The sequence below is a fragment of the Panthera uncia genome, chromosome B4 (assembly GCF_023721935.1).
Source record: "Panthera uncia isolate 11264 chromosome B4, Puncia_PCG_1.0, whole genome shotgun sequence".
Taxonomy (NCBI): domain Eukaryota; kingdom Metazoa; phylum Chordata; class Mammalia; order Carnivora; family Felidae; genus Panthera; species Panthera uncia.
The window spans coordinates 98,871,539-98,894,816 of record NC_064809.1 but is presented as its reverse complement, the minus strand read 5'-3'; the positions used below and the strand labels follow the sequence as shown (position 1 = coordinate 98,894,816).

Sequence of the window (23,278 nt, the reverse complement as noted above, 5' to 3'; positions counted from 1 at the left end):
ATCACAGGGAAGATTGTTAGCACAAAAAAACTGCAAAAGAATCGTGAAGTTTACTGACAAAAAAAATAAATTATCTCAAAATGTGAAAGTATTAGAATAATTTTAGTCACATTCAAATTCTATAAGCTATGAGGGGTGCCTGGGTGGCTCAGTCGGTTAAGTGTCAGATTTCAGCTCAGGTCATGATCTCATGACTCATGAGTTCGAGCCCCGTGTCAGACCCTATGCCAACAGCTCAGGGCCTGGAGCCTGAGCTTCGGATTCTGTGCCTCCCTCTCTTCTCTCTCTGCCCCTCCCCTGCTCACACTCATCTCTCTCTCTCTCCCCCCCCCTCTCTCTCTCTCCCCCTCACAAATAAATGAACATTAAAAATTTTTTTTAAATAAAAAAATATTCACATGAAAAAATAGTCTCACAAAGCATTTCCTAATTCTTCCTCACTTACACTGCTACTCTGCTTCTTTCTGTACAGGCAAATTTGCATACTTATGGCATATTTGCCTTAGGTGTCTATTACCTAAATTAGTATTTCTAGCCCATATCATTTCACCTTGCTGTAAAATAAGGTATTAAATTGCTTCCAAGGCATGGATAGGTGGATGTCTCATAAGCATCTCAAATCTAGTATAAACTGACCATATGTTATCTTCATCACTAAGGCTCGTGTTCCTTGTGTGTGTGTTAGTATAGTTAAAGGCAAAGACACCGTCTACCCAATCAACAATATAGATACGTGCCGCTCGTCACTCACCACACTCAGCTATTACAAGATGGAGTCTGTTCAAATCTGTGAATCGGTATCATTATGCTCTAATTATGTCTGGAATTCACTGCAATAGAGAAACTTTGTAAAAATCTTATTTTTCTAAATTTGTTTATTTTGAGAAAGAGAGACAGAACAGGGAAAGGGCAGAGAGAGAGGGAGAGAGAGAGAATTCCAAGTGGGCTCTGCACGGATATCACATAGCATGAGATCATGACCTGAGCCGAAACCGACTCAAACACTTGACTGACTGAGCCACCCAGGCTCCCCTAAAAATCTTATTTTTTTATATTGTTTAATCCTACTTTCATTTCTCAATGAACAGAAAGATATACAATTGTACCATCATAGCAATTTCATGCTTTTTGAAAAAAAAATTTAGAGGGAGATATATATTTTTTCAGATATATCAGGTATAAAAATACATATCAAATAATAATAAAAATAATATCAACTTTCATGTACTTACTACCTGGCTTCAGAAAGAGGACATTTACAGTTTTTGCAATCGCCATATAGCCTCCCACCCCTCATATCCCCAAACCTCCCCTTCAGAGATAGCTAATGTCCTGGATTTTGTAAGCATTCCTTTACTTATATCTTTGCCACATAGGCATGTATCCTTAAAACTAAATTGTTTAGCATCTCCTGGATTTGAACTTCCTATAAATTGAGTCACACTACATGTTTTCTTGTGACTTCTTTCCTTCACTCAAAATTACATTTTTATAATCAGCTATTCTCATGTGTATCATTGTCTCATCCATTTTATTTTTAATTTTTTAATGTTTTTTATTTATTTTTTTTTTGGGGGGGGGAGAGAGAGAGAGAGAGAGTATGAGTGGGGGACGGGCAGAGAGAGAGGGAGACACAGAATCAGAATCAGGCTCCAGGCTCTGAGCTGTCAGCACAGAGCCTGATGTGGGGCTCGAACTCACAACACCATGAGATTATGACCTGAACCGAAACTGAGAGTCGACGCTTAACCGACTGAGCCACCCAGACGCCCCTGTCATCATCTTTTATGTATAAACAATAATTGTGATTTTGCTTTGCTGTTTAGTTGCTTTGTCTGTTTTTGTGGGGATTTGGCAAGATTCAAAACCGATGCATGTACCACAACTTACTAGAATTCTGTGTTTTTACATTCGAATTTCTTATCAGCGACTGTTACAACGAACTACTTTTTAATGATATGAACATGCGAGGCATCTAAAGTTTTTGGATTTGTTTTTAAACCTCAAAGGCACTCTAGTTCAGCATCTTCCTTTAGCTGAACACCGATAATATTAAATATTGTCCCTAGAACAAATATGCTAGCTTAAAAAAAAAAAAACTATACCAATAATGAATGCTTGCTGTGAAGCTCTGTTATATTATAATAAATCAACTCCTAGGAGAGAAATGTGTACATGCAGACATGGAGACAATCTCACAAGGTCAGTATGTCATGATGGCTGAGTACAGACTGGAGCCAAACTGCTTAGGTTCAAGTCCAGCATTGCATGCTTTAAGGAATTTTGAATTCCCAGAAGCCAGTTAACAAATTTTCTGAGTTCTAGCTAAAGTCACTTAAACTATCCAGGCCTCAGTTGTTTGATCTATAAAATGGAGATAGTAATGATAGGCTTCCCTGTGAGAGTTATGGTGAATCATATGTGAGTTAACACATGTAAAATGCATAGAACATTGTCTAGCACTTAGTACATGCTATGTAAGTGTTGGCTATTATTACCAGCTATTTTTCCATTAGGATCTCCACATTCACTAAACATAACTCTCATATCTTCAATATGCAATTAATTGAAGCATTAGGATTAGGAACCTGTGGTTTGCCATATAAACCCTTTCAACTCACTGCTTTAACCCTGCCCTTTCCAATGTTAGTCATACTTCCTATCACCAAGTTTACTAAGTGTGAATTGAGGGAGGATCCAGAGAGAAGGATCAAAGCATTCGCCTCCCTTTCCAAAAAGTTAATTGCCCAGAATTAAATTACTTTGTGTTTGGGCCATGTGACTTTAAGTAGAATTTCAGGTTATATTCTGGCCCAGCTATTTACACTGTGACATCTGCAGATAACTTCAATTTCCACCCAGTTAAAATATGTAACTTTCTCCCCAATTTTCCAGCATGTTCTTTCTTTGCTTCATAAATGGAGACTTTTTCAGGGCCTCATTATAAGCAAGAGGCTTTCTCTGACTAATTCCTAATTACTGGCAGATTCACATTCCCCAAGTGTTTAAAGTAATTTTAAAAAGAGAAGAAAGAGATAAGTCTTTACATGCTTCAGGAAATTCTGAATTCTCAGAATGCCGATTAACTAGTTTTCAGAGTTCTACTTAAGGTACATGAGAAAATGAAACTCCATTCCCATTCACTTCATGACATTCCTTGTGATTACAGGAGAAAAGAAAAATCCTAAATTAAACACCTTCATTCTTTACTATGTCTTTTGAGCTCTTTGTCCCTTTAATCAGTGAAATGTACTTTTTTTAAAAATTGGGAACAGAAAATTAACCTTGTGACTCAATTTCTTCATGAATCATAGCACAATTTCTATGCCCCTTTTTCTTGCTTAAAACATCATCAAATTAAAATTCTCCTGGGATGTCTCTAGTCCTCTCGTCTTCCCACCTTTTAATTCTAGGCTGAGGCATCAGGCTACATCCTAGGGATACCAACTTTTTTTGTGCGTAGACTGGTGAGCAATTAAGTGCAGCACACCGTGGGATGTCCTCCACACAAGACCCCTCAATCCCACTTGAGCTGAAACCAGCCATACCACCTGCTGATCACGGCTAGTCACCTTCTGCCCAGGGGACAGCATTCTGAGCCATGCCTTACATGTCCATGTTCTGTACTCTGCCACGGCAAAGAGAAAATGCATAATGCCAAACAGGTCAACCACACCAGGGGAAGTTTTCATACAGGATTTGTGTTATTTTTAGCCTTTTTAAAATATACTGAATACTGATGACAAAAATATAACATGTGAACCAGTGATGATATTTAAATGGGCCCATTTGTAAAACACTCCCAAGACTTCATTTGAAACACGGACAGGAACAAAAATGAACAGAAGCCTGAAATGGGTTCCACTGAGGCATGAAACAAGTAGGAAGGACAATGGATATGACTTTTTTTGTGTTTCTCAGGAGTGAATTCAGTAGAACCTAGCTAGCCCTCCTCAACCAACTTCCTCTTCCTCTTGGGCACACAGCTAACCCAGATTTCCTGGCCTCCCTCACAGTTAGATGTGGCAACAGAGCCGTTTTGGATAAGGAAGTGTGGGTAGAAGTCATACGCGCAACCTCCAGATCTCGTACATAGGGAATATTCTCACATCGCAGTTCTGCCTCTCTTTTTCCATCTGCCTGTTGAATATCAATGCTCAGGGTGACACTGGAAGCCTGGTGGGCCAGAAGCAGAATAACTTCCATCCATCTTATTCTCTGAGAGACTATATGGTACACACTCCCAACTGAAGTATGCCTGTAATATGTTTTATTACATACAGAACTCAGCTGTTTCAAAAAATTACCTTAAGGAAAAACTCCTGATCCAAGAATCTATACACACACACCTATACACACACACTCACACACATGTGTGTATATAGGACACGTTCGTTCACTGAATAAACGAGCGTCTACAAAAATATTTTAAAAACGAAGATGTGGTTTATACATACCATGGAATACTACTTGGCAATGAGAAAGAATGAAATCCTGCCGTTTGCAACAACAGGGATGGAACTGGAGGGTATCGTGCTAAGTGAAATAAGTCAGTTAGAGAAAGACAAGTATCATATGTTTTCACTCATATACGGAACTTGAGAAACTTAACAAGAAGACCATGGGGGAGGGGAAGGGGAAAAACAGTTTCAAACAGAGAGGGAGGCAATCCCATAAGAGACTCTTAAATGCAGAGAACAAACTGAGGGTTGATGGGCGGGGGAGGGGGAGGTAAAATGGGTGATGGGCATTGAGGAGGGCACTTGTTGGGAGGAGCACTGGTTGTTATACGTAAGCGATGAATCACAGGAATCTACCCCCGAAACCAAGAGCACACTGTATACGCTGTATGTTAGCTAACTTGACGATAATTAAAAAACAAACAAACAAACAAAAAAGGCCGCACGTAAGTCACATGGCGCTGTGTCTCTATTGCTCACCACTGCACACATGGTCCCAAAATGCTGCTTGGCACATAGGATGAACTTAGAGATATTTTTTGGATACATACACCCGTATTTACTTCAGCTGAAGATCCCTCTTCTGTCTCTCCATTCTTTCCCCAGGAGTCCTCATGCCCACAAGTTCTACTGTCTTCTCTGAGACCACACTCTCCATCGTAGCTCTACCCCGAAAACTACTTCTGCATTTTCAACAACAAACTTTTATACCACACTGTCTCCAACTCTACATTGGAAACTCTACACTCAGCATCTCCTCTCTGCTTTCTCAAAAATAAAAATCATTTCTCTCTGTCTGCCTATTTTCTCTAAAGGTATAATTTTCTACCTCCTGTGCTTACAAAATGGGCATCGTATCTGAATTCTCTGCCTCTCTGAAGCCCTCATGAGTAGCCTATCATTAATTCTGTACATTTCTCCTCTCTGGTACCTCCCATTCAAATTCTTTCCTTCTTTCACCCCTGTCAAGGCCACTGTCATGTTTCTGGACTACAAAACTTGGACGTGGACTTTTGCAGTAATGTCTGAAACCTGCCATCAGAGCTGCTCCCCTCAATCCATTTTGCAGATTTACCCTAAAGGGGGTTTTCAAAAATCATCATCATATCTTATTCTGTGACTATTCGATAATCTGCTTTCAATTGTTTAGAGTACACTGTGTAAACTTTTTAGCATAATGTTATTGAGGTCCGGTCACAATAGTCCCTATCTCTCAAAATTAAGTACTCAGATTCCATGAATCTCAGTTGGGGAAAAGGTCAGTGAATATCATCCAATCCAAGTGTCCCTGTGACTTTGAAAATTATTTTTTTAGTGAAGCTTATCAAATGACATTCTTTCTACAACATTTATACTTTTTTTTACAAACATGCTCTTATTACATTTCCCTCCTCTTTAGATATTTATTTATTTATTTTTATTTTTTAGAAAGAGAGACAGAGTACACAAGAGAGAGTGGGGAGGGACCCCATGACTCTGGGATCATAACCTGAGCCCAAATCAAGAGTTGGGTGCTCAACCAACTGAACCAGGTACCCCCATAGCTATTTCAGTGACAGAATGTAGGGGCACTTGCATGGCTCAGTGGTTTAAGCATCAGAGTCTTGGTTTTGGCTTGGGTCATTATCCCAGGATCATGGGATAGAGTCCTGCCTTGGGCTCCAGCTGAGCTTAGAGCCTGCTTGGGATTCTCTCTCTCTCTCTCTCTCTCTCTCTCTCTCTGCACCTCCTTTGCTCTGTCTTTTTTCTAAAATAAAAAATAAAAAAATAAATCAGAGACTATAACTAAACTATTTCCTTTTCTTATTCCCTCCTTTCTATTTCATGCCTGTATTTAGCACTTTCTCCCTACTCTGAACTCTTCAGTTTTTTTTCTGTATGAGACCTTTGAAATGACTCACACATTACATTGTCAATGTCCATTGATTTCTGGTTTAAACTGCTCCCAAGATATGCTTTCCCTCTCCAGATAAACATTTTACTTGTTTATAAATAAATATAGTCAATCCTAATTATTCATAAATACCACATTTGCAAATTTGCTTACTGGCTAAACTTTGAAGCCCCAAATCAATAATTGCAACATATTCATGGTCACTCACGGACAGGCACAGAACAGAGAGAAATTTAAGTTGCTCATGAGGACATTCCAGGCTGAGGTCAAATAAGGTGATATTCTGCCTTCTTGATTCAGCTCTCCTACTGCCAATGTGTCCTCTTTAGTCTATTTAGAGCCACATTTTTCACATTTTTGTGCTTCTTGTTTGAGATTCTGGTGTTAAGATGGCCCCCAAGTGTAGTGCTGAAGTGCCCTTGTGTTCCCAAGTGTAGGAAGGCTGCGATGTGCCTTATGGAAAAATATGTGTTAGATGAGCTTCATGCAGGCATGGATTATACTGCTTTTAGGCATGAGCTCAATGTTAATGTATCTACAATATGTATTAACAATACAATATGTATTAATAATATCTACAATAATGAATCTACAATATGTATCTACAATATGTACTAATAAATAAGCTCGCTTTAAATTGAAATACACATACAACAAGACTATATTATGATGGTTTGATGAAACTATTATGACCAAAAGATCACAGGAACTATATCTGTATTTCCCCTAGGAGCAATGGTTCAGTGTTCACTAATTCAGTGTATGTAGTGATTTTATAGAATGTAACTACTGTAAATAATGAGATTGACGGCTTATGTATGTGTCTGTATATTATATATATACACATATATGTATATGTGTCTCTGTATATATAAATATGCATATACATGTGTGTATAAATATGATATTTATGTGTATAGTTAAATCTTCATCCAGTAGTAAATATAGAAAGTGAATACACACATATGCTCTCATTTAAAGAGACAAAGAAAGAAAAAAGAGGATATAGGAGGGAGAGTGGAAAGAATGGGTGGGAAAGGAGAGAGATGGGAGAAAAAGTTCATGCCTTAGATGTTCCTGCATTGCCATCATGCTCCCTATACTGGGCACTCCCTCCTAGGTGGCATCTAACATGTACAAAAATGATAACAATAGCATCCATAAATCAGTATGAGTGTGAATGATAATAAATGGAATTATGATAGTGACACATTTATTCAACACTCATACTGTGACAGGCTTTGTGGAAGTACAATTTTGTAGATTATTTCCTCGATTCCTAATGGTTTTGGAGAGATTCTGCCATTTTATCCTTATTACAGATAACAAAAAGGAGTTTGGATAACTTAAGGCCCCAAGCGGTCCACAGATAGCTATGGTCAAAAGGAATTTAAATTGCACTCTGACTCCAGTGGCAACTCAACTATTTCCTACCCTAACTGACCACCATCTGTCTCCCTAATTCTAAATTGTTGGAATTTAGCCACCACGAAGGTGGTCACAAGGAAACACTGGATACAGAGCAGAGCTATAAATCTGATCTAAAGCTTGTCTGAGTTATTTTAAGGTCTTGTCACCTTTCAAATAAGATTTTCTTTTTTCTTTTCTTTTCTTTTCTCTTCTTTTTTCTTTCCTTTCCTTTCCTTTCCTTTCATGAATGAAGTCAGGGTTACTCATACAGGAGAATGATTTCCGTTACTGGTCCTCTCAGATGTCTAAGGACAAAGAATAAGTCAAAACCCAGACTCCCATGAAAATGACAAAATTGATTGGGAAGCTTTTTGTTATATCACAGACCCTAGGTTTTGAAGTCAGATATATCTGAGTTCTAATGCAAGTCCAGCCTTTCTTCAGCATTACACAATTGTGGCCAGCTCAGACCAGTTTTCTTGTCTGTAGGGAATTATAATTAATAGAAGCAGTTTTAATAGAGTTTCCTATTGCCTTCATTCATGCTCAGATTGAACTAAATATTCCAAACTGCCAAAATCTTTAAAAGTTTTATAATCACAACAGTGTTTTTTTGGAATATGATAGGAAACAGAAAACAACAACAACAACAACAACAAAGGCTAAGATTTAAAAAAAAATCTCATCAAAAGAGATTGAAGCTTTCAATTCGAGGTGCATAACTGAAGAATGCTAGAAAATATTTGTTCCTCCAAGCAGTTATAGGCAGCTTTGATAAGCCAAATTAAAACAAAAAAAAAATTGCAGCAGCTCAGCAAAACTCCTCCTGTCCCCTTCCCACGTCTTTCACTACAAAATCTGTTACTTAAGAAGCATGTGAAAATCACTCTGAAAAGCCCAGGGCACATTTGTTTCTCTAAACTAACAATAGAAAAATGTAATGGCTCACAATGAAAAGATTTTATAGAAATTTTAGATATTTTACTTTTCAGGAATGAGCAGACGAGAGGGCCTGATATACCCCCAAATAACCTTTGATTTATTATGTTTTCTAATGACTTTGTGAGCTCACCTATATACACTTCCTATAGCTAATGCATCTTAGGAGACCACCCTCCCTGTTCACATAATGTTGGTAGAGCCCAGGGCCACTTACCCACTGTTGATGTCATCAGCCCTGAGACTTTTCCCAAGGATATCACCGTCACTCATGTATCCACCAACGTCAACTTCAGAAGACATGTCCAGGTCACTGCTTGCTTTCTCACTCATGTCCATCTGTGATAGGTTTCCCAGTCGAGACACAGCTGCTCGACGGAGAGGCGTTGTGTACATGAATCTCGAGGGGTCTGTGTGGATAAGTCGGCTGGTACCACTGCGAGGGTAGCCAGCCCCCAGGGAAGGGGCATCTCCAGCCTGAAGTCGAGGACACGCCTGACCCAACCTCCAGGTCATGGGAGTGGGGCGGCTTGTCAAGTTGGGTATGGTCCTTCCGTTCACTTCTGTTGTCACAGTGCTGTCAAATGTTGTCTCCAGGGTGCTGTCAACAAAGCGAAGAAGTCACTAAACTCTGATTCACTTGGGGTCATAGACCGAGAATGCAATACATGAGGACTGGAAAGGCTAGAGTTTCTTAGAAGCATGCCATTTTCAGGTAAGCCAAATGATGCACTCATCGTGAGACGTTATCTCGGCATTCTTATGAGATGCAAGACACCTCTGCAGAGGTCGAAATGTGGGAGGGGCATTCTGAAGTTTTTTTGTTTTACTTTCGTGCATTCAAAAGAAAGGCCATCATCACAGTTCAGATAAAGCAAATTTTTGTTTCACACTTTCAACAAACCCTGAACTGAACCCCTTACAGCTTCTCAGAACGATTCTGGAAGTTGACCAAAATTATTCTTGAAAGTCTCTCTCCCCTCCCCTCCCCGCTGCCAGATGCATTTCAACTGCAATGTCCATGGCACAGGCATGCGAATCTACTTAGTAGTGATGGTGGCAATTTCAGTAGCTAATTCAGTTTGAATGGGGCATTCTATTAAAGAAGAGATGGATAGGAGAAAAAAAGTCCCTGGGTTTGTGCTAAGAAGTCACCAGTTGAATGTCATGTAAAATTTAAGTGAGAAAACAGTTAAGGAAAATTAAATTCTTTATCATTATAAGAAGTTAGTGCTCGGTTGTCATTTGTCTTTATTGGCCCAAAGAAATGTAGAACTGAGAAAAAACAAAAAACAAAAAAAAAAACCTGTGGCTTATCTGGGTCCCACGAAGACTGGACATAGTCTCCTCTAAATTTTGCCTCAAGTCTGCTATGTTTTTAACTGTTCTCATTCTTCTTGTTTCAGGATCTTCACCTAAAAAAGTAACATAATAATAAACTTGTCAGTCAAGTCATTTCCTGGTCTCAGAATAACTGTATACATAGATAAGTAATACAAATTCCTCTCCTTAAAAATAAAATAAAGGTAGGACATTCCAAATGCCTATTATCTGAAAATTATGATTCTCCTTTCTACAAATAAAATGTGAATAGAAACAAATGTGACATTACAAGTAATAAATTGATGATAAGAAGTGATGATAATCCAATAATAATTTATAGATTTGTGACCTTGATCATTGCAAAGTGACAGTGATTAATTCAGCAATACACTGTAGAGTACTGCATGTTACCGAGCTTAATTTAAAAAAACTGAAATTATTGGGATTCTAATTATCTCCATAATTACTTACTTCTAGGTATATTCAGAATAGTAAGATAAACTTACCTGGTAGCAATTATACATTTGGACTCTGGGGAGTAAGATAGAGGCCTTTTCTTTTAGAAGCAATACATTTGTAAGTCTTTTATTTTATTAGACTCATGGATCAAAATTCACAACATCGGATAGCTTTATTCTCAATTCCTTCCCCGCTTTCCACAGGGACTCACAGCATCCACATGTGACATTACAGTTCCAGTAAAGTCCTTGGCATCTCAAGTCAGCATGCGTTTAATAGGCACGAGACAAGCAGCTCTGCCAGTGTGACAAATGCTGGCCTTACACAACCACTACCCATCATTTGGAGGTAGAGGTGCCAGAAAACCAGTTTGATTATGCGACGTAACACCTTCCAGGCCAGTGGCCATTTGAAACTTGTCTATCTGGATAATGAGAAGAACATGGGGAGATGGCAGAGGAGGTACAGTTTCTCTTCTGTTCAGTTTGGGCTCAAAAGGATGTTCTGTGATGGGAAATTTTAACAAGAAGGAAAGATGCAGGAGGACAGGGAGGGAGAGGGGGACACTGATAGAGTAAAAGGAGGACAGGAAGGGAGAGCGGGGCACTGATAGAGTAAAGGGAGGGAAGGTATGAGAAGGAGAGGGGAAGAATAGGAAGGCAAAGGAAGGGGATGGTGGGAAGGAGAAGGGAATGGAAGCAAAGGAAAAAGTGGAGGGAAAGTGAAGGTAGAAAATAGCATATATTAAACTCCAGTAGGAAGACTGCCACTATAGACAAGTCAAGATGCATATCTACAATCTGTTTCAAGAATAGAAGTAGATATTTGACATGTTCATTTTCTTCCTCAGAATTTATGCCAGATTAAAAAAAAAAAAGACACATACGCAACAAATACACCCATTTAACATTTACAGTATAATCATAGAGTTGGTAGGGATTCCAGAGAATGCTTCTTCTTAGCTCAGCCAGTGAGGAAGCTCATCTATGCCTCACATGATCTATGCCTCACACGGGTGACAGCCATGTGCCTCTGCCTGAAACCTCTAAGACTGGAAAGCCTTCCTCTTCAGGAAGAGATGGCTCCTTCTATTAGAAACTTCTAATTGTGAAAACATTTCTGAGGATGAATAATTTGCCTCCCTTTCATTTCCATCCAGAGGTCCTAGTGGCTCTGAAACTGACAGAACAACTTTATACTACCTTCACCATGGGCAGTTAAATACCAGAAGACACAACTGCTGATTCCTCTGTTTTCTTCTTCACCCAAACATTACTACATTGCTCATTATTCCTCCTCCTGGATGGTTGCCAAAACAACCATCATTTTGCTTCCAGTCCGTAAATTTCTACTTTTTAATTTATAAATTATTTGAATGATTAAAATATGTTTAAAAGTAGCATTATTATTTCAAACTTGAAAGTATAAAAATGGTCCTTAAATATACTTTCAAGAGCTAGAAAAATATATTTCGTACCCTCATGCACATGGCATCAACTTTTCCTACACTAACTCAAGTTAACACAATCCTTAACCTTATAAACTAACATCACTTTACGACTCGGAACTGTTAATAACCCTTAAGATTCTAATCATGATACTTCTGGAACTTATTCCCATCCTTCTCATAAATATAACATCATATTTTAGAAATGGCTAGAAAGCCTACCTTTTACTTCAAAATAATCTGGTAAAACCCTGAAGACAAAGAAGGATTTTTTTAAGGAAAATCTTAAAGGGCAGAATATAATTACAGCCAAAGGAAAGTCAGAGGTCAAGAAGAGATTTTACTCAAAGTAGGCAAAAGAAATAGTGAAGAATGGGACAAAATCAGAGAAGCACTAAAGCCAATATCAGAATATAAGATTTCATGCAGTAATATACCTAAGTTTCTAAGTGATAGTAAGAAATGACAAGTCTTCTTTTTTTAAGTTTATTTATTTTTTTTGAGAGAAAGAGAGCATGCACAAGTTGGGGAGGGGAAGAAAGAGAGAGGGGGAGAGAGGGAGAGAGAGAGAGAGAGAGAGAGAGAGAGAGAGAATCCCAAGCGGGCTCTGACTCATGACATGGAGTTCGAACTCCCGAATCGCAACATCATGACTTGAGCCCAAGTCAGAAGTTTAACCGAGTGAGCCACCCAGGCCCCCCAAGAAATGACAAGACTTAAAGGAGGGAGTTGTTGAGATAATCTTTACTGGAAGGAAGAAGGGATGTAGTCATTGACCTTACACGAGGTGGTAGAATATACCTTTACATGTCCCCTGGCCCTGGTCCCCTTCCCTCTGTGAGAACTTCTACACTGGAATCAGGTTGGCTGTCAGCCACTTGTCAACTCATGTAATAACACTGATATCTTAATTTCTTTCAATATCTTTTATTTTTTTAATTTTTTTTAACGTTTATTTATTTTTGAGACAGAGACAGAGCATGAATGGGGGAGGGTCAGAGAGAAGGAGACACAGAATCTGAAACAGGCTGCAGGCTCTGAGCTGTCAGCACAGAGCCTGATGCAGGGCTCGAACTCACGGACCGCGAGATCATGACCCGAGCCGAAGTTGACTGCTTAATCAATTTAGCCACCCAGGCGCCCCTCAATATCTTTTTAATATAAATCATAGAAACACTGTGTTTTCAGACATTCCATTTCACTAAATGTTTTTTCACATCTTCTTCAGCTCCTTTTATATGTTTTATTTTATTTATATACTTTTTAATTTTTTTAAGTTGATTTTGAGAGAGACAGAGACAGTGCAAGTCAGGGAGGGGTAGAGCGAGAGAGAGACAGAGAATCCCAAGCAGGCTCCACTCTGTCAGCTTAGAGCCCAATGTGGGGCTCGAACCCACAAAACCATGAGATCATGACCTGAGCCAAAACCAAGAGTCAGACACTTAACTGAATGGGCCACCCAGGCACCCCAGCTCTTTTAATTAATTAATTAATTTATTTATTTTTTACTTTTTAAAAAAGTTTATTTATTTTTGGAGGAAGGGGCAGAGAGAGAGGAAGAGAGACCCAGCAAGCTCTGCGCTGTCAGCACAGAGCCCAATGTGGGGCTCGAGCCTATGAACGAAGAGGTCACGACTGGAGCCAAAACCAAGAGTCGGACACTTAACCAACTGAGCCACCCAGGCACCCCTCAGCTCATTTTAAATGTCCTTCTTCCAATCCAACAGGCATCTTAGATCTTAAATTTTTCCAATTGAATCCATTTTTGTTTATATAGCTTCTCTCATATTACAAAACCACACCTTCTTCCCTCCTTTGGTTTTATTCATTCATGATATTTGCTCATAGGGTACTGCACTATTCATGACAATCAGACAAATGGATCTTTTCTCCCGGTCCTTATTGAGCAAAACATAATTTTTGCCTCATTCATGTTAAGAAAGATAACAACCAAATCAACATTTATCACAGTAAATGTTCTCAATGACCCATAAAAGGCAAAATACAATTAAATACACCTACAATCCCCTTAAGGATTGCACAAATCTTAAAACATCCTATAAATGTGTATCCAAATGATGTCTAGAGGATTGGGGGAGAGAAAGGAAGTTCAACTGAAAAGGCCAAATGTAAAAGCACAAATAAAGTGAATTATTCAGTAACAACAAAAGTTAGTAGAAAAAACACACGATAAGTTAATTTAGTCTCAAAAGCGTTGTATCCCCTCTCACTTTCATAATCTCTGTTCCACTAAGGCTCAGTTTAGCCCTACTCTTAGCCCCACTTACAAAGGACACTTTATAAGCAATGAGAAAGCAGTTTACAACAATGTTAAAAACTCGAAGATAATCACAGAATATACCACTTGGGAAAATGTGTGTAAGGCCTTACTATCCTGTCTGACACTCAAGAGGCTTCATTCAGGAAAAATAGTGGCTTCTGCATTTTTGCTTAATATGTGGTCCTGCTCTTACATTTTAGGCTTTAATTATATACATTGTAATTAAGACTCTCAGCACTGTCATCTTTTAATAGGAAATCAAATTACATATGAATGAACCTGGTTCACAAAGAATTATATCCTCTACACCAACCACTTTGCAAATGGTATTTAGAGTACAGCTGCCTGATGTATTTTGAGAACCCTAATTTTGTAGATGACCCCAACAATGAGTTGGATGGAAATTTTTCAACTCATCTCAAGCCAGATATTTTGGGCAGAAAATAGCAAAAACATGGCTAGTTATCTTTTAAAATTCCCCTGTAAAGTTATAGCACAGACCTTAGTCTAATCTATTAGGATACACAAGTTTAAAGAGTGGAACTCAAGGAACTCTGTCTAAAAATTCACTTGGAAGAGGCCATTTTGAGTCAGAAGCAGAACCCAGTCAAGCACGTGGTAGAAATCTTGAAATTCCCGTGTGCTCTGGGCTTGGATATATTTACCAACTTAACATGCATCATTATTTAGGAAACTGCATTGGAGTGCTTCATTATCCTGACATGATTATTCATGTCACAACTATTTGAATAAACTCTTCCTTACTTTCTCACTTGCATTTTCGAAAACTGGCATAAGTTGGGGTGGGGGGAAGCCTTAAAAAGAATAACCCCATAAATATAATAAGCAGATGTTTGGTTTAAAAACCTTGGAACATACAGAATTCTATTGAGAGATTGCCCTCTGACAGTAATGCTCCAAGTTATTTATGCACAAAAAGGCGAATGTCATACATACACCCACGCACAGCATGCTATAATTTACCAGAGCAACCAACAAATCCTGCCAGGGGACTGCTCTCTGTTCATATCTTTGAAAATACTTATGTAAGAGGTACTTAGAACAAGACAAACGCTACTATTTTAAAGTCAAAAGATGAATATTATTTGATTCTACAGTTTCAGAAGATCAAAAAAAAATTAAAAAGATCCTTAAGGAATAATACTCCCTCTCTTGCCTTTGTACTGCATAGAGGTCTTTTATGAGAAACAGTTCATCACAGAAATCACACAATGGTGAAGAAGTAAATCTTCTATGTCTAAGCACCTGGTGTATTCAGATTCAGATTCAGGAATCACTATTCCCACAACTGTGGAAACATTACTCTTTTAAAGCCAAACTGACATGAAAAATTGAGCAATATTTGCCTCTGCTGTCTCTCTAGGCTTTCTTCTTCTAAAGCTGGTTCACTAAGATTCCGGAGAGCCTCATAAAACATCTTGTAATAGGAGGGTCTACATACAGAATAACAACACATCTACATTTAGCATCAGTTGTATGAATCAGAAACAAAGAGATCACTGGTCAGGTTTAATTCTTTTACATGTGAGGAGTCCTATAGGGAGGTGTTTTTTGTTTTTGTTTTGTTTTGTTTTTGTAAACGTACATGGTAACCAAATATGACGTAGTCAGTGGTTTAAAACTTATGGATTTTTGAAGAAGGAACTGTGTGATATAAATGTCCTTTGGTAGAGCGCTCAATTTAGACATGACAACTAAAATGTATGCAGTATGGCTATTTAGACAGGCAGCAAAGTGGAAAGCGAAACAACACTGAAGAAATACTTCAGACATCTCCATATCTAGTTAACTAAAGATTATGTCAGAAGTTATCAGTAAGACCTATGTCATCAAAAAGCCCACTTTGTGGGAACAAACAGTTCATGGTCATCTACATAGCAGTTTCAATCGTTACAATGTACACGCTCAGGAGAATTTTTTGCCAATCACCACCCCCTCCCCGCAAAAAGTGGTGCGTGAGCAAAGCTGTCAAAAGATACCTCTGCATTTCTGGAAGTGTTCCCAGAATACATGGTACTTAGCACTGAGGCACAAACAAGGACCGTCTATGTGGATGCCACTGAGGCAGTAGAAGAAAACCAACTTTACAACAAATTTACCCAAGAGGCCCTTCATTGTTCATTCCATATTTGTGGCGAGGTCACCTTGAGGGAAGTTAAAAAACTAGGCCCCGTTAATTACTAAGTAAAAAAACATGTTGGAATTTTAAGACGTTACCACTCCTTTATAGATATCTAGAATATCCTAGACATCAGGCCAAGAATGCCCAGGGCAGGTTGCTAATTATTTTCCTCCAATAGACTTTACACCCGGTTCTCACAGCTTAGCTTTACAAAGCCAATAATCACAACAAGTAATTAAAAACATTTTTTTTGAGTAACGACAGTTTAAAAATCCAGTCAGAAGAATGGAAGCTATTTGGCTAATGCAAATGTGCAGCTTCTTCAAATCCCCTCCTCATCTTAGGAACACACCTGACTTACCTAACAAGTCAGTGTAAAGTGCCTGTTCCAGGTCACCCAGCATCGTAAGGATCACGTCTTCATCCAGATGAGCTGTGCCTTCCCGCAGGCAGCTTTCTCCCTCCTCTTCAGCCCAGCTTCTACTGATGCTGCTTTGCCTGGAGGACACGTTCTCATCTTCGGACCTGCTGTCTTCATCACTCTCCCCTTCCAAGCCTTTTCTGGAAGACCAGTCCTCCAAGCCCTCACTGCCCGACTGGCAGGCAGGCAGGAGGTTCCAGGCGCCGGGGCCGCTGGCGTGGTACAGGGACTGCACAGAGCGCGAGAGAAATCTGGACAGCGAGCGCCTCTCTGCATAGTCGGATTCTCTCTGGCTGGCCTTTGCAGCGTTTCCAAACCAGTTGGAAATGCGCACAGTGGGTCTCCTGTCCCCCTCGCTGGTGAGGGCAAGATTGGTCAGAGACTTCTGTTTCTGAAGGCAGGCTCCCTTTCTCCTTACTTCTTTGCTCCGAAACACAGAGAGTTCAGCCGGCCGCTGCATGGCTCTTCTAGGGGCTTCTTCTTTTCAACTGGACTTCACATTGTCTTTTTACACGGAGATGGCAACCGGCGCTTTTTGGTTTTAATTAACACATGCACTTTAGTAAAAGCCCCAGCAGGCTCCAACATTCACATAAGATTCTAGAGCGACAGTACAATCAGTCAGTTGCCCACGATTTAGCTTGCCACATTCTCCCCCTAATCAGCAGTACTTACAAACATTTTGCTGGAGCGTATCTGAAGCAGAAAAGAGTTCACCAAAGACACGGCTCCAGCTGAAAGTAGCAGAGGAAGCCAACTACATTTTCCAGTCTTCATCCAATCACATATCTCAGCAGGACGATGGGTACACATTTCCCTCTACCACCTCTATGTTCTCAAACGCGAGGTAGTGAAGCACCGGCGATCTCGCTCACGTTTGTTTTTTTTTTTTTTTCCTACCTCTCACCAGCCCTTCACTGATCTAGGTCAGCAGCCCTTGACTCTAGATGAGCTGACACAGCGCAGCATGTACAGCCTCCACAGCAGAGCCCCCTAAGAGCAGAAATTAAGCACTGAAGCCCAGTGCTGCACGAGCGTCTGGTGTTTTAGTATTCCACCTGCATTCTCAGATCTATGGCCCTTCCTTGCTGCTGCAGTGGATGCTGCTGGCTGCCATGGCAGCAAACATCCTGCTAAATTAAAACAGAAGCACTGAAGCGGCTGTCCAGCCCAGAATGCCACAGGTTTCAAAGCCAAGCCTGAATGAGATGCTACACTATTCACCCTATGCACATTTAAATCACTCCTGGCCACCCAGCCTCAGACACGGACACACACACACACGCTCGCACACACACATTCTCCGACTCTGGAGAATGACAGACTAATTCTCTATAGCTGCAGGCAGCTGAAGCAGGCAGATCTGCCTTCTGAATGTTGGGATTTGTGCTGTAAAAGCACAAATCAAATTCAAGAGTGTAAAGGACCTAAAAAACGTAGCATGACACTCTCCACTGGCTGGCAGATAATGCTTTAAAGGGAGAGACTTCACCTCATCTCTCAAGGGCTTATTATTCTGAAACTATTTTGTAAAATCCTACCACGACAATAAAAATCAAGATTTCTTTACAGAAAAAATAGCCAAGAAAATAACTCAAGAGGGTTCCCCCCCCCACACACACAATATTTTCACTCAAAGCACAAAATTAAAAGTTGTTGGCCAAGTAAGTAGAATATAATGATGTGACAAAAAATATAAATATGGTTTTTGATACTGAGCATTTTTTCTGGTCTATTCTATTAACCTACTGTAGCATCATCAGCTCTTTATTTTTTGATATTTTAATAAAAACAGAAAACCTACAAGATAAATTTATTGTATTTATCTCACACTGCTTATGTATATATACTACACCAGCACCCTGAAATCTGATTTTAGGAAAACTTTTTTTAAGTTCATTTATTTATTTTGAGAGAGAGAGAGAGAGAGAGAGAGAGAGAGAGATTGAGCACGAGCAAGTAGGGTAGGGGCAGAGACAGAGGGAGAGAGAGAATCCCAAGCAGGCTCTACACTGTCAGCACAGAGCCCGATGTAGGACTCGAACTCACCTTCTGTGAGCTCATGACCTGAGCTGAAACCTAGAGTCAAACCCTTAACCACATGAGTCACCCAGGTGCCCCAGGAAAACTTTTAAAACACTTATTAGGTGTGGTAGGGACCATGTGTACCATTTAGAGCTAAGGAGAAAAGTATTATCAATTTTCTTTCGAGGTTTTCTGCCCATAAACATTCCATATTAAAAGGAGTAAAATGGAGAAATACGTAGAAATAATTGTGCCATTCCAATTGTTACATAAGTCCCTGGCATTTTCTGAACTAATATGATCTAATTACTTCTGAGTCTGTTTCATACCACCTACCTCAACTATGGGAAACACCCCAATTTCTTAACTATAGAAATTAGCACTATAATGCACACTACCTATACCTTTACATATGATAATAATCTACTTTTCAAAGTTAATTAATTCTTCTACCCAGGCTCAAGACAGATCATACATAAATCCTCCGTTTTACACACATATATAAAAGGGAATTTAAATGAAAATCACAATTATTTCCAAAAAATTTTTTTGTAATGAAGCAAACACATAAACTTGTGATTGTGAATACTGATTCTCAATACATCTGTCTTTAAAAATAAATGTTTTGGAACACGTGGGTGGCTCAGTCGGTTAAGCCGCCGACTTCAGCTCAGGTCATGATCTCATGGCTTGAAGGCTCATGAGTTCAAGCCCCGCATCAGGGTCTGTGCTGACCGCTCAGAACCTGGAGCCTGCTTCCGATTCTGTGTCTCCCTCCCTCTGCCCCTCCCCTGTTTGCACTCTCTCTCTCTCTCTCTCTCTTTCTCTCTCTCTCTCAAAAATAAACATTATAAAATTTTTTTATAAAATTTATAAATGTTTTTATAAAATGTGCTTAAATGAGGGTACAAATGTCAAATCACAGAAACTGATGATTATCCTTATAAAAACAATCATTTTACAAAGAGTTTTTTAAAAGATCAAAATGCCGCTCCCCTTTTGATTCCTAAGCAAAACATTTCTTTTTATTTGCAATTACTGTGACCTAGTGAATCACCAGGTTATAAGACTACAGTAAATATACTGATGTTATAATACTTCATTTCATTTGACGTGTATTAATTACACTAAAGCACCCATGTAGTATAAGACTTATGAAAGCCTTCTAGATTCACACACACACAAAAAGGGAATTCTTATGCTTTAGACATCAAAATAATGGAAAGCAATAATTATGTCCTCTTTATACAAAGGAGTTTGTGTACCAGTCAGTTTGGACTAGCTCAAACTTTCATGTTGAGAACTCTTGGAGGGCTCATTAAATTATAGCTTGCAGGGCCCCAGCCCCATCCTTACTCATTCAGCAGGCCTGAAAGGGGCTTGAAAGTCTACATTTATTACATATTTCCAGGTGATGACGATACTGTTGGCTCTGGGACTCCACTTTGTTAACTCCTAGGCTGATACTAGTGGTTTTCAACTGGTTCCCCCCTAGGGGACATTCAGCAACATCAGGAGACATTTTCTGTTGTCACAACTGGGGAGTGTGGTACTTCTGATACCTAGTAGGTAGAGGCCAATGATGTTTTTATACCCCCTACAATGACAGGACGCCCCCTCCCCCCACAATAGAGAATTATGCAGGTTACAATGTCACAAGTGCCAAGGTGGAGAAATTCTGGCTTAGACTAAGTTATGTTAAATTTGCAAGTGCTCTCGAAATTCCAGTGGCTCACAAACCCAAAGATGCATTTTTGCTCACATCAATGTTCACTTTGTTGGCTGCAGCTCTGATTCAGGGACCCTATATACTAGGACCCATGCTAAAAGCACAATACCAGTCTTCAGACATGTTGATCTTATGACAGAGGGAAAAGACATGAGAGATCTTAGCACTGGCTCTTAAAGCTTCTGCTCAGGAACGGCCCATGTCATTTTTCCACTCGCATTTCATTGGTCAAATCAAATCACACGGGCCCTCCTGATTCAGTGGGTCAGGAAGTAAAATCCTCCAGTAGGGGTGAACCCAGGAAGGGGCTGATAAGGAGGAGCTAGTTATTTTGAAGAAATAACCCTAACAGAAAACCCCAAAAGGGTACTTTTGTTTATCTAAAAACATTGTTGTCAACTCATAGCTACAGAAGTTTTTCCCCTGGAACGACATCAGTTTATCAGTTTACCCTGAACAACAATGGGGATCCCACTCATTGCTTCTCTAGAGGCAGCTATACCTGCTTGTTTCGGATGTGCATTCATATATGGGTATAATTATACTTATTTGTATTCACCCTTATAAATGTATGTTACACGAGGTGGAAGAAGCTTCAGTGCATAGGAGATGAATATCCACAATCAGTACTAAAACTCTCTGATTTTGCCAAGACTTAACATAAAGCATAGCTACTGTAATGTTCTAAAAAGGAATGTTTCTCAGTGTTTTAGTAAACATAATTGTAAAGTGACTATTTAAGTAAAAGACCTTAAGTGATTTAAATTACCTGAGCTTGATTTCTTAATTTTTACAAAAATTCAAGAAAAATGCGACTTAAGTGATCATTTACAAAGGTCTTAAATACCAGATATTGACCATTATTCAAGACAAAGTCTGGTAAGTCCGAAAAGAAAACACATGTAACCATTAACTTATCCTTCTGCTTAATTTAAATCCTTACGTCTAAAACGATTTCCTGAATTTGTCAAATTATTTTATTACTTTTTTACATATGGTATGCCAGCTTTGCTAATATTAAGTCAGCCTGGCATCTTTCAATGTTTCTCATTTGAATATAAATTCTAGATAAAGATTAAAAAGGGCATTAAACAAATGTTATACATGTTGGTAAAAAGCCTTATGTGTGTGTGCACACATGCGCATACACACACACACACACACACACACACACACACACACAAAAGGGCAAGTGTGAACCTATATTAAAAAAAAAAAAAAAACAACTAAACTAAAATCTTTCCTGAATGATTCCCGTGGACTAAAAAATAAAGCTCCCTTTATGTTTGGCAGGATCTCTTGGCACTCAATGAATGGGATGGTCTCTGAGGCCAAACTCTTTTTGTCAATGAACGTAAGAATGAAACCCGAGCCAAAACAATAATATCTGAACCATCATTTTGGCTGGACTTACAGTATCAAGGCTGTGGCATGAATCTTAAAGGATAGGCTGGAAGCAAGAAGCTTGTTCACCTGTTGCCACAAATTATTTAATAACATTCCACCTGACTGTAATAATTAATGGGACCACCATTATTAGATTGGGTAAATATCATTAGGTTTTTTCCCTTGAGAAAATGACAAATAATAGGACACTTGAATGATATATGTAAAGACTTCAGAGGGATATAAGGTCTCCAAATTGTAAAAATCTTGAGTTTTCTTCAGTATGCCATTTTATTGTTATTCATTTCTGATACATTTCTTCACACCATAATTTAACTACATTTAACTTCCAGTACCATTTAATCACAAAGACAGTGTTTTATATAGCTTTATGTGAATTACTGTGTAGATCAAAGTGTAAACACCTAAGCTTCCTGACTTAGTGAATGTCTCTAGCAAACCTGCATTTCAGTGTGAACCACTCAAGTTTGCTCCTTAACAGTATCACCAACCTTTATGTGTCATACATCTTGTAGGTCATGCAATAGGGATGTTTTTCACATTGTTTAAGCACAAACGGGGATTTTCCTTTCCCTTGAGGAAGAGTGCAGGGGTGGAAGGAAGGATAGTATCAGGCATGGCTTGTTCACAGAGGCTCAGACATCCCCTACAATGACCTTGAGCTCATTCTCTTCTGTTCTAAGTTCCGTTTTCTCAATGTTTGTTTCACTTGAGGATGAAGGTAACTGCCAGCAGCTACCAGCTTCTTTTGATAGCTTTAGGTCTCGTGGATAAACAGTGTCTCTTTTCTAACAGTGTTAGGGAAAGTTCTGAGATTTATTCTCATTAGTTCTGACTAAACTGAATTGGGTCACATGTCCATTCCTGAAAGAGTTACTGTGGTCAAGGGAAAAGATTGTTTTGATTTGATCTGCTTGGGTCAATTTCACTTGAGCCACTTAGACAGTGATTGATTGATAGTGAAATGGTTTCCCCCACCAAAAAAGAAAAAAAAATATTAAGGGGCTATTATTAGCAGATGGGGTAAGGGAGGCTGGTCAGGCAAAAGTACACCAGGACATCAAGGTGTATTTATTGTGAAGCCAAAGGTTCTTAAGATACAGAGGTCTAACCAGCTTAAGATACTTCCTAAAATACTACATGTAATTTTATATTTCTATTTTTGCATTTATTTTCAGGTTCCCTCAAATTGCATAGGCTTCAAAAATTCACAAAACCTGGATCTTATCCTGCCAAGACTAAATCCATTAGAGTTCTATACCATTAAGTCTACCTCCCTTGGAGAACAGAACAGAATTCTTCCCCAGGGAGGATGCCACACCAACCATTAGCAGTATGAA

The 23,278-nt window shown here is 39.1% G+C and overlaps 1 protein-coding gene across 1 annotated transcript in view; it reads right to left on the bottom strand.

Annotated features, from left to right (window-relative positions):
• NAV3 (neuron navigator 3) overlaps positions 1 to 23,278 on the bottom strand; it is a 353,901-nt gene that overhangs the window by 150,412 nt on the left and 180,211 nt on the right. The window contains exons 10-11 of the mRNA XM_049627462.1: positions 10,010 to 10,118; positions 8,921 to 9,304 (exon numbers count right to left, since the gene is read on the bottom strand). Coding sequence (XP_049483419.1) covers positions 8,921 to 9,304; positions 10,010 to 10,118 — 493 coding nt within the window. The remainder of the gene's footprint in view (positions 1 to 8,920; positions 9,305 to 10,009; positions 10,119 to 23,278) is intronic.